The sequence below is a fragment of the Gopherus flavomarginatus genome, chromosome 2 (genome assembly GCF_025201925.1).
Source record: "Gopherus flavomarginatus isolate rGopFla2 chromosome 2, rGopFla2.mat.asm, whole genome shotgun sequence".
NCBI lineage: Eukaryota > Metazoa > Chordata > Testudines > Testudinidae > Gopherus > Gopherus flavomarginatus.
The window spans coordinates 285,934,389-285,952,476 of record NC_066618.1 but is presented as its reverse complement, the minus strand read 5'-3'; the positions used below and the strand labels follow the sequence as shown (position 1 = coordinate 285,952,476).

The following is an 18,088-nucleotide window of genomic DNA, read 5'->3' as shown; positions in this document are numbered from 1 at the left end:
GGCAGGTCGTTTAAGTCATGACATCTGAGCAACATGCCTCAATATAGATACATTTGATCATATAGGCACTAACAATGAAGGGATACTTCTGGTCCTCATTAATGGATGGAAGTCTGCTATAGCAGAAAATCCTGCCTGTTTAAAAGTCTCTAAATATAGCAGGATAAACAAAAGCAACTTAATCCTGACTTTGAGAAACAGATGTTACATTGGCACTGGATGGAAGATTCTCCTTTATTTTAAAACCTCTGTGAAATCAGAGCAGTGGTTCACTCCAGCATTCGGCCAATTTAATTCGCTATTTCAGAGTAATCGTGGTAATGTGCCAAGTCAGCAAAGATGTCGTTGGGGTTTTTGCAACTCAGGTTGCAAAAGCAGGCGTTGATCCACATGATATTCCGGAAAAATCCAGTTCCATCCGGGCACTCAAACCTCACTTCAATAGTCTTCGACTTGTACGGAGAGCAGCACCTGTTGTCTGTGCAGACACCACAGTATTTTGGCCTGTATATACTTTTGCTCACGCAGCCCGATATGGTGTAGTTCATTGGTTCATCTGCCCTATAAACGGCCAAGCATTTCTTCCCAGGCTAGATTGGGAGAGAGGACAGACAGAGAGGCAAAGATTAATTTTCATTGCTTTGTACTCCCAGATACTACTTTGTCCCCCGTCAGCAGCACTTCTCTGAGGGTGGCAGTAAAGATGGTCAAAAATAGAAAACAATTAGTGAAAAATGCTGACATTTCCAAATGGTTTCAAATTCGCAGGATTCAAAACAAGTTCGCATTTCAAATATGTTTTTTTAAAAATCCCAATTTTTAAAATTTCTTTTTCTCATCCATCCCCCAGAGTGTGATGAAATGAATAATGCCTATGATTCATTTCTTTTCATTTTTTCCCCCTTCCTTTTTCAACTCTAATTTTTCTAAACTTCTCCTACTTTGGAAAAATGACCGATTTTCTTTTTTTTACTCCTCAGATACTTTTCCAAAGTTGGAGAAATTTTGAAAAGTTCAAGTAAGAAAAGGAAAACATGAAGAGACAAAAAAGAAACTCAATACCTCAACTCTCCTCAATTTGAACATTTTTCAGCTTTTGAAAAAAACAAAATTTGAGTCAAAGCTAAACAAGCATTTGTTTCATTTCAGATTTTCCCACAGAAAACAATTGAACATTTTAGTCAAAGTATCTTTTCTCATGAAAAAACTAGCTTTGGTTAAAAAGCAATGGGAAAATTTCTCATACTGATACATTTCTACCAACTCTAATTAGCAGAGTGAGGTTAGCATTGCCACATCAAATACCGCTCTATGCAGAGAGCCAACACCCTTTAAATCCTGCACAAATCTTCATTTCAACATATGAACATAGGCACTTGCCGTTGGTTGCATGTTTTTTGCAACATTTCTCAAGGAAAAAAAGCACATATTTTGTTTCAAGCCGCTTTAAGGCCCAAAAATCTACCTGCTCAAAAGTTGTTCACAAAATGGCAATTTTTGCCTCAGAGCATGAAAATCTTTTCATGTGTTTATTGCAAAGACAAATCAATGGAAAGTCTTCAGTGATGAAATGCTGACATTTTCTGCTGAAAACTGGGGCCGTACCCCTTGAGTGTGGAAAAAAGTATTCTCCACTCTTTTTGATTTTCACAATGCAGAAAAATCAAAGTAAAATGTAAAATCTCCTCTAATTTCAAGGATTTTTAACTCCATCGCCCCCCCCACCACCACTTTCTCACAGAATATTCCACACACCTGTCTCTTGAAGGTGCTCCAGATTTACATGCAGGGACTTACAAACTCACTCATGACAGGCTGGATGCTTCCAAATGGCAGAGTTCATTCCAGTGGTTCTCAGCCTATTTACTATTGTGGGCCACAGATGCAGATGTCTCTGTGTTATGTGGGCTGCACCCACACAATATATATACTACTTGTATGGCTCTGGGGATGTCACATGGGCTGCAGCTGTGTGTGATTGGACCGCAAGTGGCCCATGGGTTCAGAACCACTGCAGAGAGCATTGCATCACCACTTTCCTGCTAGCCCAGTCACAGGCACATCTCAATGAGTGGCTGGCATGCTTTCCCGGCAGAAAGTAAATCTTCCCACAGTGGGAGTTATTTCCATCCTGCAATGGAAGAATAGGGTCCCTACTGGCCCAAGGAGGTGAAATTACGCCTATCTGCACCACCCAGAGTGTATTTAGGCCACAGGCTGCAATTGCTAATCAGCAGGTTGGTGTTTCCTTATTTCCCATCCCATCCACCTTGTTTCACTCTCAAACAAGTAGCTCTCAGTGCCCAGCACCTGGGCAGGGAGGGGCAACCAACCAGCGAACTAAAAGGTGAGCAGTGAAATGGGCCCACCTTAATGTGTTTGGTTATATCCACCTCACAGGGCCGCATGTTGCAGAGGCGACTCTCTTTCACGAGCCGGCACTGGTCGTTGTCATTGGAAATTCTCGTCGAGATCCCCAGGCCGCAGGTTTTCGAGCAGAGGCTCCAGGCTGAGGTGTGAACGATGCAGTTTTTCTGCCAGGATTCGTTCTCTCCTTCGTAAGCTACAGACCAAATTCATATGACTTCATTTTACCTCACAAACATCCTTTCTAAGGCTCATTCTAACTGCCAGGCCAATGCACTGAATGACAATTAAATCAAATGGAAAGGGCTCCGTTTTCCTGCTCAGCTCTGGTCGTACAGCCCAGGTGACCTCCTAGATTGTGACATCTTTGGGACAGGGGTTGCCTTCTTTATTGGTCTGTAAAGTACCTAGCAGAATGGGGTCCTGGTCCAAGACTGGGGCTCCCACATTCTACCACAATACGAACAATTAACAATGGAACACGCACCAGTCAGCGTAGGAGTGAGATAAGATTTGAGCTTATTGTGAAAGTTTATTTCTGTACCAATTCAGCTGACTCAGGGAATGGTCCGCAGTCTTTGTGGAGGGCTGGAGTGGCCCAGAGCCTTTCATTTGTAGATAGGGCTGAGGGAATAGCCCACAGAGAACTTAGAAGGCTCTCAGACTGACGATGGGCTCAGGGTTTAAAGTATTCGCAGCCCTTAGCTCAGGTTTCCACGCAGTTTGCAGAACTGGGGCTGGTCTTATCTGTAATACAGGACAGCCTCCAGGCCCCAACAGAGAGAAGCCCCATTGTGCTGTACAAACACAAAGCAAGAGACAGTCCCTGCCCTGATGAATGTATTTTCTAAATAGACAAGACAGACAAAGGCTGTATTAGGAGAACTAAGTGACTTGCCCAAGGCCACACAAGGAGTTGGATAGAGGCACGATTTGAACCCAGAGAGACCCATCCAGGACCTTAATCACACTTTTTGGGGGTTCAAGGTTGTTTGATGAAAAGGAATGACACTAGTCTAATCCATAGGAAACCTGGACTCAAGTCCTTGGTCCACCACAGATTTCCTGTGTGACTTTCGGCAAGTCCCTTAGCTTCTCTGTGCCTCAGTTCTCCATCTGTACAATGGGGATAATAGCACTATGCTACCTCACCGGGTGTTATGAGGATAAATACACTACTAAAGACAGTGAGGTGTCCAGCTGCCATGGTAACGGGGGTTATCAGTACCGAAAATAGCTTTGGGCAGTCACCTCTCCTCTTGTTTTCTCAGCTAACATGCTTTAGCTGATGCTTGTACAATCCAGCCTTTTATGGCAAGATGCTCCATGCACTCCAGAGAGCAGGTTAGTCTGACATGGTGATGTTGCAATGCAATGGGAGTGCGGCACAGCTACACTGCCTAATGCGTCAGCAGCAGAATGCAGTAGCACAGGGGTTAATTGGAGGGTGGAGCCCCATACTGCAGTTTGGACCCACGCTGTCCTGAAGTCTGGGGGAGTTCAGATTATGGGGTGTACATTCGGCCAATATAGTGATAGGCACCAGTCCCAATCCAGATGTCTCAAAATTCAGGGCTGCATGGCTTTGGAATGTGCATGTTTCTGGGTATATCTGCACTGGAGTTGGAGGTGTAATTTCTAATCGAGCTCGTGTGCTAAGAATTGGTGTGCAGCCATGGCAGCGCGAGCGGTGGGAGGGGCTAGTTGCACCTGTATGATTCTGTCCGAGCCCCTAGGCCCCTGTGTTGACAAACTCTTGGATTCAGATGCCTAAGCCTGACTGTGACATGGGCAGAGTTAAACGAGCAAGAGGTCTATTGCACTTTCCCAGCGCTAGAAGTATTAGCTTCAGTGACAGCTCCCCCTTTCCCCTCTCTCCCTCTTTTGCTGTGGTGAATGCAACTGTCAGTAGCACTTGGGCATTTTGCAGAAATCTGTTCAGCAGCTGTGCTACAGGGTTTGAACACAGCAGTGGCCTGCATGTAGGGTGACCAGATGTCCCGATTTTATAGGGACAGTCCCGATTTTGGGGTCTTTTTCTTATATAGGCTCCTATTACCCCCCTACTCCCTGTCCTGATTTTTCACACTTGCTGTCTGGTCACCCTACCTGCACGTAACCCACTCTGCAGGGTGAGTTACACAGCACTCTCTCTGCCTGATTCACAGAGGATAGGAGCCTGCTGCAGCTGCCAACTAGGGGGACTTAATTTTTTAGTTCAAGCTGCAGAGGCTGACACTTTAGCTCTGGCAGTCCTGGGTTTCATTTCCCATGATGACCAAGGTGATGCCCATTAACCCCCCCGCCCCACTCTACCTGCAGCGGAGATATGTCGTGGATATGTCTTCCTGATCTTCTTTGAGTCATCACAGATCCACTGCTCGCAGCACTTGCCTGCTATCTTTATTAGCTTTGGGTTCGGGCACCAGACGAGTGGGGGGCGTGAGTTGGTGCACAACAGCAGGCAGCCCACAACTCCATTAATGCATGTGCAATTGTACTTGCAATTGGGCTGGAAGGTCTCCCCGTTTTTATACCGGATTCCATTAAGGACACAGCCCACGCCCACAATTTCTAAAAGGGGGGAGAGGGAGAGAGAGAGAGAGAGAACAACATGAAATTAAGAATGAGGGATAGCTTAGTGGTTTGAGCACTGGTCTACTAAACTCAGGGTTATGAACTCAGCCCTTGAGGGGGCTACTTAGGGATCTGGGCCAAAAATTGGGCCTGCTAGTAAAGGCAGGGGGCTGGACTCAATGAAATCTTAAGGTCCTTTCCAGTCCTAGGAGATAGGTCTATCTCCAATTATTATAACAGTATTCAGAATAACAAGTTTTTTTAATGGGGAACTCCCCAGACTGACAGGACCAAAGTGTAAGTGCCAGCACCATTCTGCTGCAGAACAAAGCACATCCGTATAATTTTAGGCCTTATTATTACTAATAGGGTAGCTCCCCCTTATGAAGCACAAATGTGGCAGTTTCCTTCTCAGAGATCTGACCAACTTATTTTATTCCTTGTTGGATCTGCCAGGAGTCTCACAGGCAGCCATGGAGGTTTTGTTTGAGTTTCAAGTTCCCCTTACAAACAAGCAAACAGACACAAAAGGACTGTAAAAATGATCCAGAAAATTGCAGCTTATAACTGCAAAGTGTGGGGCTCTGATGGCTGAGTGCTCCATTATTTTATAGGACATGAAGGAATTCCCAAACTGAGAGCCAGGAACAATAGAACTATTGAGTTTTACCTGGCCTCATGAATGCTCCGCGCAACTCTTACACGAATAAATCAACACAGATGCTCTCGGAAACAGGGCAAAGTTCTGAGTTTGCAAGGAAAAACAGCCTTAGACACGTTGTGGGAGCGCTGTCCTTCTGTAATGAAGGGTAGCTCTACAAGGCTCTGATCGGAATCAGCTGGAAGTCAGGGGCTTGTAATAGGAAATTAAGGCTGCAATTTCATCATTAGCCACATGGAGGCAGTGTGCTACATAAAGCTTTGCTGTCTCCCTTCTATTCTCTTCATTGATGAAGATAGTCCCAAAGCAAGCATAGCACAAAGTTTTAATGTTGGTTAAAGATGGGCCTGAACCAAACCTCACTTCAACTGCCAGGTGATTTGAAGCTTTAGATTCACATTTTGCAAAAGCCTCTTATTTTTAGAATGGATTGAACAAAATCCCTGAATCCAGCGTCCCCCATCTCCCTTCAATCTGAGTTGCTGGAAATCCAAATCCCGATTCAAGATGCTGTGTCCTGTGCCCACCTGCAGCTCTGAAGAGGGTGTTTCTGAGTGAGAGCACAGAGACAAAACTCAGCCAGAGAATTCCAGTGATACGCTGCAATCCTTGCATACACACTATCGGGGAGCAAGTCCGCGGCTTCAATTTGCTGGGGGATTTGTGGCAAACCTCTCCCCTCTCGCCCCACTGTATATAAGCTCACACCACCCTGTACCCCTCACACTGAGAGCTTCATTTGGAGTGAGCCCAAAGCTCAAACAGAAAAACCCATCCAAACCCTCAGAATCTTGAGGGTTTTGACTTGAAAACTGTGTTTTCCATAGGTTTCACCCCAAACCGCAAACTCATCCCAACACCCATATATCTCCTTCAGGTGTTATATTATTATAAGATTATACTATATACATTGGACGGACATGACTGATCAGATGCATAATACTCTCAATGAGCAGAGACAGGCGCTGCTGCTGAATAAGGAGCTCTTCATGGCCTTTGCGTAGAAGGGCCGATTCCTGGAACATGCTGAGTGCGGTTAGACCCCAGGGTCCCCAGTCCTCTGAGTGTGTTCGCAGTCAAGCTGGAAGGCCGTATCGAGAGAGATCCTGCAGGGGTTAGTCCTGAGTCTGGTTCTGTTCAATATCTTCATCAATGATTTAGATAATGGCATGAGAGTAGACTTATAAAGTTTGCGGATGATACCAAGCTGTGAGGGGTTGTAAGTGCTTTAGAGGATGCGATTAAAATTCAAAATGATGTGGACAAACTGGAGAAATGGTCTCGGGGGGGGGGGAGGAGAGATGCGGACAAAGGCTAGGGTGGAGGAGCAAGGTAAAAAGTCTGGGGACCACTGTGTTAACCTCTGAGGATAGGACAAGATGCAATGGGCTTTAATTGCAGCAAGGGAAGTTTAGGCTGGACATTAGGAAAAACTTCCTAACTGTCAGGGTTGGTGAACACTTGGACAAATTGCCTAGGGAGGTTGTGGAATCTCTGTCATTGGAGGTTTTTAAGAACAGGTTAGACAAACACCTGTTAGGAATGGTCTAGTTATTACGTAGTCCTGCCTTGAGTGCAGGAGACTGGATTAGATGACCTACTTCCAGTCCTACACTGCTATGATTCTATGTTAATAGACAAGTCTCGGGTACATTCAGAGCAATAGGAGCTGCCAATGCTGTTTATCTAAGCCAAAAATATATGTACATCACTTACGTGCACATACTCCTATTTCGTACCTAGGTCTGTCTCCACTGTAGTCACAGTACAAGCCCCTGTGGAAGTCACAGGTATCAGCCTCCGTGCAGTTCTCTCCAATCTGTTTGGCACATGCCTTGCAGCACTCACAGCCGTCGGTGATCAGGCTGACCCCTGCTGGGCACTGAGGGGGCCACTTGGGACACTCGCATGGCCACTTACAGTACTGAGTCCGTGTGTAGCCCTCAGTCACGACAGTGACGGCAGGGGGCATGGTGATGGAGTCCTGGGACACAGCCTACAAATGAACAAACAAGGTTCACAGTCCTTTCAAGAAGGGCTTTGAAAGGTTTATACATTAATTAACCCATGACAAGTTCAAAGGGACCGAGAAGGAATGAAGGGATCACAGCAAAGAGCTATGGAGTGGACCTCATTTGGAGAGCAGCCACCTCCCTCTTGTTGTGTAATCTCCATCACAAGTCTGGGTAGAGGGTCAGGAAGTACCCAGCTTGGATGGCCTTATCTGAGCGATGCTCAGCCTTTTCCACATTGAGACCCTTCTCCAACTCAGCTGGGATGTCTGTCCATTCAGCAATTGGAGAAGGGCAAAGATGTGACCCCCTGACACCTCTTCATGATCTGAAGGTCAAGGAGCCCTGGCTTATATGAAACTACTGGGCCTGCTACTGTGCTGGGGTTCCTGTGAGGACAGGCTGGTCTTCTGAGATCCCTGCCATTTTTCATTTACAGTAAGGCTACAAATTTCCTTGTGTACAGTATTTCAAGACTTCAGCTTCCAATACTGACCTGCCATGGGAAGTGCATTGGCTAGTGAGAGGGGTAGATATGTTCGTTCATTCTCCATTACCCAAACATTTAGTTCTTGTTTTACCATGCTGGTATGACCATGCAGGTCCACGAATTCTTAGCTCTTCCCCCGCCTCCAATGTCCCAATCGTAAAACAAGTCACAGACAATCAAATTCCTTGGCAGCATCCCACATCTATGTGGCTTTGATTTACTCTTGCTGTAACAGTTACTTTAAATCCTATGGGTGGGGTCCATGAAGGTACATAAGTCCCATTGACAGACACCACTGCGATCCACAAAACTCTGGTGGTGCTGCTACTTGGCACCCAAGTTTTTCCTCTGGGAATGCCTGGGTGCCTGTCTCCTGCCTGAGCATGCGCACTGCTGCCTCACTCCAGGTATCCAGACCTATCTCCCACCTGAGCCCCAGAGCTATTCATAAGCCAGGAAAGATGAGTGTTTGGCCAGTGAAGTAACATGCAGGGGCCGAACCTGGTGGGCAGACAACCCCCCATCAGAGCCTTTAGCCCAGTGGGTAGGGTACTCAGCCAGGATGTGGAAGACCTCCACCCCCCTCTGCAGTTCAAGTCTCCTCTCTTCTAGAGGTGGAGAAGGGATTTGAACTGGGCTCTACCACACCTCAAATGAGTGCCCTAACCACGGGGGCTAAAGGATATTCTCGTGTAGGGCTTCCTCACTCTTTCCTATTAAAGCTGTTCCACTTTAGCTAAACAAGTCAACAATTACATATCAATTGGGGCAGTGAAAATGACTCTCTAGGCCAGTGGTTAGAGCACTAACTCCCTTTCTCCCCAGAGAAAGAAGGAATAGAACTAGGAGTCACCCACATCCTAGGTGAGCACCTTACCCCTGGGCTAACGGCTATACAGGACACAGGGCCGGCTCCAGGCACCAGCATTCCAAGCAGGTGCTTGGGGCGGCAAGCTGCAAGGGGCGGCAGTCCATGTGTTTTTGCCCCAAAGCAGAGCGCCGAATTGCCGCCACGTATGCATTTCATTGTGGAGAAACTAAATGGATTCTTTGCTTCAGTCTTCACGGCTGAGGATGTTAGGGAGATTCCCAAACCTGAACCGGCTTTTGTAGGTGACAAATCTGAGGAACTGTCACAGATTGAAGTGTCATTAGAGGAGGTTTTGGAATTAATTGATAAACTCAACATTAACAAGTCACTGGGACCCAATGGCATTCACCCAAGAGTTCTGAAACAACTCAAATGTGAAGTTGCAGAACTATTAACTAAGGTTTGTAACCTGTCCTTTAAATCGGCTTCGGTACCCAATAACTGGAAGTTAGCTAATGTAATGCCAATATTTAAAAAGGGCTCTAGAGGTGATCCCAGCAATTACAGACTGGTAAGTCTAACGTCGGTACCAGGCAAATTAGTCGAAACAATAGTTAAGAATAAAATTGTCAGACACATAGAAAAACATAAACTATTGAGCAATAGTCAACATGGTTTCTGTAAAGGGAAATCGTGTCTTACTAATCTATTAGAGTTCTTTGAAGGGGTCAAGAAATATGTGGACAAGGGCGATCCAGTGGACATAGTGTACTTAGATTTCCAGAAAGCCTTTGACAAGGTCCCTCACCAAAGGCTTTTACATAAATTAAGCTGTCATGGGATAAAAGGGAAGATCCTTTCATGGACTGAGAACTGGTTAAAAGACAGGGAACAAAGGGTAGGAATTAATGGCAAATTCTCAGAATGGAGAGGGGTAACTAGTGGTGTTCCCCAAGAGTCAGTCCTAGGACCAATCCTATTCAATTTATTCATAAATGATCTGGAGAAAGGGGTAAACAGTGAGGTGGCAAAGTTTGCAGATGATACTAAACTGCTCAAGATAGTTAAGACCAAAGCAGATTGTGAAGAACTTCAAAAAGATCTCACAAAACTAAGTGATTGGGCATCAAAATGGCAAATGAAATTTAATGTGGATAAATGTAAAGTAATGCACATTGGAAAAAATAACCCCAACTATACGTACAATATGATGGGGGCTAATTTAGCTACAACGAGTCAGGAAAAAGACCTTGGCGTCATAGTGGATAGTTCTCTGACGATGTCCATGCAGTGCGCAGAGGCGGTCAAAAAGCAAATAGGAAGTTAGGAATCATTAAAAAGGGGATAGAGAATAAGACTGAGAATATATTATTGCTCATATATAAATCCATGGTACGCCCACATCTCGAATACTGTGTACAGATGTGGTCTCTTCACCTCAGAAAAAGATATTCTAGCACTAGAAAAGGTTCAGAAAAGGGCAACTAAAATGATTAGGGGTTTGGAGAGGGTCCCATATAAGGAAAGATTAAAGAGGCTAGGCCTCTTCAGCTTGGAAAAGAGGAGACTAAGGGGGGATATGATAGAGGTATATAAAATCATGAATGATTCGGAGAAAGAGGATAAGAAAAAGTTATTTACTTATTCCCATAATACAAGAACTAGGGGTCACCAAATGAAATTAATAGGTAGCAAGTTTAAAACAAATAAAAGGAAGTTCTTCTTCACACAGCGCACAGTTGACTTGTGGAACTCCTTACCTGAGGAGGTTGTGAAGGTTAGGACTATAACAATATTTAAAAGGGAACTGGATAATTTCATGGTGGCTAAGTCCATAAATGGCTATTAGCCAGGATGGGTAAGTAATGGTGTCCCTAGCCTCTGTTCATCAGAGGATGGAGATGGATGGCAGAAGAGAGATCACTTGATCATTGCCTGTTAGCTTCACTCCCTCTGGGGCACCTGGCATTGGCCACTGTCGATAGACAGATATTGGGCTAGATGGACCTTTGGTCTGACCTGGTGAGGCCGTTCTTATGTTCTTATGGATGGTGGGGTCAGTCCGTGCGTCGTTAGGGTGGCACGTGCATTTCTGCGGCGGCGGTAATTCGTCGGCAGCTTCTGTGTTCAACTGTTCGTGGCGGCGCAGCTTCTGTCTTCCGGCTGAAGACAGAAGCTGCCTCTGAATTGCTGCTGCCATGGAAATGCACATGCTGCCCTAATGGCACATGGACTGCCCCTGCCTTCCGTGGTGGCAATTCGGCATGCTGTTTGGGGAGGCAAAAACAGTAGAGCCGACCCAGACAGGACTCTGTTCACCACCCCCCCTGTTTTGTTTTGGGTCCCTCATACAGCTTGGGTGACTAACTGCCTGTCTTCTCCTAATTCAGAGGAGGCACCTCCCTGCAGCCTAGGCTTAGGTGCCTATCTGCATGAGAGGGATGGGGCTTAGTAGACCATGATGGCTTTGTGGAATGCAGTCTGAGATGCCTGTCTCTCCCTATTCCTTGTACAGGGAGCCTAGCTGCCTAACTCAGGCTTTGTGGATTACAGTGGTTTCCTGTGATTCTTTTTGTGGAGTTGGGCCTATGTGACTTAGACCCTTATTTGTCCGTGTCAGTGTCAAAAATACCATAGGTGTATTGCAGCCATCTCTGCCTAGTTGTGATTCACCCTGAAGTCAGGTTGCTGTCACAATTGCATATTCCTCTTTGATGGGCTGTTGAGGAACTCACATTGGGTGCAGTGTTGTCTTGTTTTCTCTTTTTCCCCTAAGGCTCCACAAAGCGCCGTTGGGACATTAAAGAGGCATCAGCCCCTGCCTCTTGCACGTGGCTGAAATGCCCTGCACATTGGAATAGACAAGTATCATTGTTTCGAGACGTCCCCAAGTTACTGGGCATACACAGACCTCCCAGAATGGGGCATGCTGAGTCAACAGATCGTGCAGTGAAGGTGCTGCCAGGGTTCCATTTCCCAACCTCCCCCTCTCTTACAGGTAAGAGTTGAACCAATATCCTGTGAGTGTGTAAGACCGAGAGTCTGTAAGCCTTCCTACAGCCAAGAAAAGGAGGGTGACATCACTTTCCTCAAGCAGGAGAGAGGCTGGGGTATGGAAGAGATGGGTGTAAATCTCGACACTGCTCTATTATATAATGATGTCTCACTGCAATAATGTATTAATGTAACATCACATTGCAATGTGATATCTGGTTGTCTTGAGAGTATGGAGAGGCCCTCAGCTACTACAATAGTTGAATTTTTCCTCAGCTGTTACAAGGTGGAAGATCACTTCACTAGGGTAGTCAAGACAGAATCAGAACAGGAGACAGTCAATGGAGAGACTGGGAAAAAGGGTTTGTGCTGCAAAGTTAAGCCTTGAGAGACTGCTGCATGGCGCATTAAGGGCTGCTATCCCATAGAACTTTAATGACAAGTATCTAATATAACCCAGCCCGCTCTACTTTCCATTTGAAAAGACATATTAATTACCGCTATTACCAATGCTGGCAATTACAGGAGTTCCAAATCCCAGCCAACCCTTTGGTAAGGAAATTCTGCACGGCTGTCTGTGGCCTACAGATTGCTCTCTTCCTCGCTCTACAACTTACTAATCTCAGCAAGTTGCCTTCTCAAACAGCCTGCTCAGTTCTCTTACGTTTCATCACTACACACAGTGGCTTTGTAAAAACGTCTCCCATCAATCAGAACTGGACAAGATCCACTGGGCCTGGCTGTTAGTGGCCTCCAAACCCAGCCTCCATTTGCATGCATGTCAATTTGCAAACGCTTTCCAAGCAGGTCGACACACAAAGGCCCTGTTGGAAAAGTGCGTGCATGTGCACAGAACGTCACTGGCACAAGGGAAGGGCAGGGTAAGAAAACCAGGCACTTGTGCCCTTCTAGCCCAGTCCTGTACCCAGGCAGGATTGTTCCCTACATATATTCCTGTTTCAAATGCCTCAGGTACAGATGATTGAAAAACAACTTTGTAAAAAAAAATTCCCAATCAGAAAATGCCAATTTGGCAAAACTGAATCTTGCTGTGGAAAGGGTCAGTTTTGATGAATTTCTCAACTCAAAACATTTTTTGGAGAAATATTCCAAAATTGTGGAAACAAAAACTTCCTTTTATTTCTAGTTCACAATCACTTTTTGCTTAGAAATTGAAGCTAAACCATTGGGGCTTTTAAAATTAAACAAAAAAGCTTATCAATTGACTAGAACCACTTGGGTTTTTTTTAAAACTTTTCAGAATTTCAGTTCACAGAAGTTTGAGATTTTTGACTTTTCATCCCAATCTGGAAGAGGAAAATTTTCAAAATCTAAAAAATTTTATGGGAGAGGAAAACTAAAGCCCTAGCTTTAAGTAATGGATCGCCCGCTACTCCGCTAGAGAGACAGGCAATCCCACAGCTAAAGCCATCTCACTGTTGGGAGACTTTCCTAAAGAGTAACACCAAAGTCTCCCGTCCCTTGCATCTCATTACTCCACATTATGGACTTTGGCCCACCGTAAGTAAGTCTTTTCTCTCTTTGGGGTAATTTGTTTGCCAGGGTAGCCTGTTCATGATCTCAGGAGTTATTAAACACTTATAAGTCTGTTGTAGAGACATGTGAATATACATATACGTACCTTCAACGTTAGTTACGCTTTATTTAGAGGCCCAAACAGTTAACACATCACCAATCACAGTCAATATATGTAATGTATTTGCTCTGGGCCCAATCCTCATTTCTACTAACATCCCTTTACACTGCTTTGCTCTTAGAGCTGGTAGAAATTGCATTTAAACTCGTGCAAATAAAATATAAAATACGCCAGAGTGACATCAAAGCAAAAATGAAAAAAGCAAAACAAAGCAGGCCATTTACTTTAGCACTGCCTATTCCAATCTGCATAGTTTCGATATGTACAGCGAGCTATCACCTAACCAGAGAAAATCCTTTCAAATGAGAATCACTAGAACTGTTAATGATCAAATCCAGGTATAAAAAGAACTTATACAGCAATTTAATGAGTGCATTATCACAGCGCAACCCTATAAGCAAATGCATTTGCAGTGATTGCTGCCAAGCGATTGCTGGTTTAGACAAGAGTGAGCCAGCAGATTGGCTGACAAAGGTTTCATCCTGTGCAGCTATGAAATTACAGTTCAGTCAACATAAATAGCAAAGGAGAAAACAAACAAAAAAACCCTGCAAACCATAGTTCTGCTGTTTTTAGTTCATAGAAGATCAGTTTTATGTTATAATTTGTGCGTGCCCGCTCTCTTTGTCCCCCACAGCGGGGCATTAAAAATGTCCACCTCTGACAATAGGTATCGCATAGGGGCATCATGGTTTCTGGCCATCCTTAGGATAGGAAATAACTGGGGTGGCTCCTAGCATCAGATGTGGAGCTGAAGCATATGCAATTATTTGCTCAGATGCCATCAGTAAAATACAGCTTATGCAGTAATTCCTTCAGAGCTCTAAGAACTCCTCATTGCATGAATGCGCTGGAAAAGATGCATTAGCAGCGGATCTGAGCACAGGCTCCAGTTCCTGGGATCTGGAGATGCTATGCAAGATTCAGGAGAACCTATCCATAAGGTAGGTAGATACAGCAGAACCTCAGAGTTATGGACACCTCAGAATGGAGATTGTTCTTAACTCTGGAATGTCCATAACTCCAAACAAAACATTATGGTTGTTCTTTCAAAAGTTTACAAATGAACATTGACTTAATACAGCTTTGAAGCTTTACTATGCAGAAGAAAAATGTTGCTTTTCTTTAGTTGTTTACATTTAACACAGTACTGTACGTATTTGTGCTGCTTCTTATTTTGTCTCTGCTGCTGCCTGATTGTGTACTTCCAGTTCCAAATGAGGTGTGCGGTTGACTGGTGAGTTCATAACTCTGTTATGCACAGCTCTGAGGTTTGACTGTAAATACAAGGTTGAGTTAAGTACATCAGTCTCCAAAGACAATCATGTGGTGAAGGCGCTGGACTGGGACAAAAGAGAGGCTGCTAGCTTTCTGCCTGATCTTGAGTAAATCACTTCCATCTCTCTGCCTTGGCTCCTTCTCTGTAAAATGAGGGTGTTAATAATGCTCCAATACTTCTCAAGGATGTTGTGAAGATAAATCCACCAATGTATGTGAGGTGGTGATGTAACCCGTGCTAAAGCAAGGTGGCTCTGGGTAGGCCACAGATAGAGCTTTGAGTCTGCTAATGTGTCTGATGTTGTCCTGAGTGACAGAGATCCACAGCAGTTCAATTCTCCATGTAAGACACAACTCCCCTGCTCAGGTTGTAGATGCCTAGCATTTTAGGCCAGAGGGAACCATTAGGTCATCTAATCTGACCAGCTGTGTAACATGGGCCACAGAATTTCACCCAGTCACCAGGGTTGTTTACAGGACTCAAACCTGGGACCTATGAATGTGAAAACATAACCAGAGCCATTAACCTGAAGCCAGTAGCAGACTTATAAACCTCACTATGCCATTATAGGGGGACAGAACTACATTGCGTTAGTGTGGGGGCTACATTTTGATTCAGGGCTCAGGTAGTAATGGAATACTCCAGAACACCGTTCTGACACTTTCTGGGGGAGTCGTAATGGCGTTACAGTATGTCTGGTACTATCACTTACTGGAAGTGTGTTCTGACACTTCTGTTTTTTAGGACCGGAGCACTGCTCTGCTGCTACAATTATACTTCCTGTGAGAAATTACGGTAGAACCTCAGAGTTATAAACAGAGTTACGAACTGACCAGTCAAGCACATGCCTCGTTTGGAATTGGAAGTATGCAATCAGGCAGCAGCAGAAGGGGAAAAAAGCCAATACGACACGGTGTTAAATGCAAACTACAAAAAAGTAAAGGGAAAGTTTAAAAAAAAAAAGATTGGCCAAGATAAAGAAATTGTTTCTGTGCGTCTTTCATTTAAATTAAGATGTTTTCAAGCAGCATTCTTCATCTGGCAGTAAAGTTTCAAAGCTGTATTAAGTCAATGTTCATTTGTAAACTTTTGAAAGAACAACCATAATGTTTTGTTCAGAGTTACAGACATTTCAGAGTTACGGACAATTTCCATGCCTGAGGTGTTCGTAACACTAAGGTTCTACTATTGCTGTGACACTCTGATTACCTTTCCCAACCTGAAGAAGAGCTCAGTGTATCTCCAAAGCTTGTCTCTCACCAGAAAAAGTTGGTCCAATAAAAGATATTCTCTCAAATGTCTTGTCTCTCTGGAGACTGATGTCAAACAACAGAACAGGTATCTTCCTCCTATTGCCCCAAAACATACCTCAACCTTACCATGGAAGAACCAGCTCTGGGACCAGAGAGGAGCTCAGCTTCCAGCCTGTACAGTCAGCTGCTGCAACAAATTATCTATAATGCATTTAAGCATTCATTCAAATACCCATCCCTGTAGCATTTGAGAAATATGAAGGATGCCTTTCAGTCCCCACAGTAGGGGCCTGTTTTGTGATGCAGACAATGACCTGCTAATAACAGCTGTGCCTAGATACAGCAGGTAGTGACACTTTATGAACACCTCAACAGACAGAACTCCTTTCACATATGCCACCCAACAGGCACCATGATGGTTCTGACTTTCATTCATTGCTTTTAGAAATCCCTTCATTAGACCATCAGTACATGCTGTGTCCATAAGATTGGATTACAGAGCGATTTAAAAAGGCAGGCTATGAGGTTGACTCCAAAGCCCCAAAGGGCTGAGTTCTTTGTCAAGAATATTCTGGAACTCCCAGAATGCCAAAAGCAATTTCTGTTTTCAGCTTTCAGTAATTATTTAGCATGATTACTCTCCAATCCTGTAGTCTGGAAATATGTCATCTTGGATGCACAGGAGAAAATATTTCAACACTAGTTATGTATGATGACTTCTGATTTTATTTCTTACAAGTTACCAGCCTGTGCTCCTGTAAGGAAAACACAAGGCGCTTCTCACCCTGTTATGGCTGATAATTCTCTGTTAAGGTCACTCATGACTTCTATTTGGCAGGCTCCAACTGCCTTTTGCACCTGCAGAAAATAACACATCTCCAGCCAACAACAGCTAGTATTTACTATGTACCCATTCCGGGAGGGAAGAAAGAGAAGATGATAAGTGATAGCATAACAGCATCAGTGTTTATAATGGCCAACCATTTTTATGCACAAGTCTTATTTAAATAAACCAAGTATATGGCAACCGTTCAGTGGTATGTCTTACATACTGGCATTGCTTTTTACCAGTTCCCTAGGAAGCACTGTTATTGTAAATTTGTTTTGTTTTTGAAACCTTGAAGGTTGGAGTTATTTTGCTGAAACTACTGTATAGCTTGACTTTCAAGCCAGTCACAGCAATAACAGGAGGCCTTTACACCAAGCATAAGGGAATCTCCATCCTTCTTTCTTCAGCAGCAAAGTCCCAGGTTTACTGTGCAGTATCATCATTTTGCTTTCAGTTGTTATGGCCTTTTAAAACAACTTTCTTCACTCAATTGCCTCTGTGTCGCTTGCGGTGTTCTTCTTTAATGTTATTATTTCTCGAGCTAAGCCTAGACCAAACCCTGAGTCACGTGGGAGACCAATGAGATATAACAATCTGCAATGCCTCTCGATCACGTTAACAAGGAAAAGCTGTTTACCTAAAGAACATTAATACTTTGCACTTACTGGGCAAAATCCTCAGCTAGTGTAAAGTGGGGGAACTCCAACGATCTCGCCCTATATATGTAGCCCCTTTCATGGGAAGATCTCTAAATACTTTACATACATTAATTCAGCCTTGTAATATCACTGTGAGGAAGGCAAGGCTTTTTATCTCCATTTTATAGATGGGGAAATGGAGGCATAGAAAGGTTAGCATGACTTGCCCTAGATTATATTCGCCATATCATTGACAGAGCTGAGACTAGGATCTGGACAGAGCTTGACAGTGCCTAGCTCAAATCCCATCCTCACACCTCACTCTTGGTTTGCTCCTTGGGATGTAAATATTAATAACCATTCAGAAATTACTGACACTCTCTTGAAGATGCAGTTTGTTGCTCTACCAGGAGGATGTTGCCAGAGCTACCTGTCAATTTTGTAAAGACTAGCTAGAGGTTCCCAAATCGGTCTGTGGAGCCCTTGCTGGTGGTCTGTGGAGAGCTGGCCATGCATGTGT

General features: G+C 44.3%; 1 protein-coding gene across 1 annotated transcript in view; it reads right to left on the bottom strand.

Annotated features, from left to right (window-relative positions):
* Window positions 1-213: 213 nt before the first annotated feature.
* The window catches only part of CCN4 (cellular communication network factor 4), a 53,298-nt gene continuing 35,423 nt past the window's right edge, over window positions 214-18,088 (bottom strand). The window contains exons 2-5 of the mRNA XM_050941144.1: window positions 7,322-7,601; window positions 4,684-4,941; window positions 2,370-2,563; window positions 214-590 (exon numbers count right to left, since the gene is read on the bottom strand). Coding sequence (XP_050797101.1) covers window positions 291-590; window positions 2,370-2,563; window positions 4,684-4,941; window positions 7,322-7,601 — 1,032 coding nt within the window. The 3' untranslated portion in view covers window positions 214-290. The remainder of the gene's footprint in view (window positions 591-2,369; window positions 2,564-4,683; window positions 4,942-7,321; window positions 7,602-18,088) is intronic.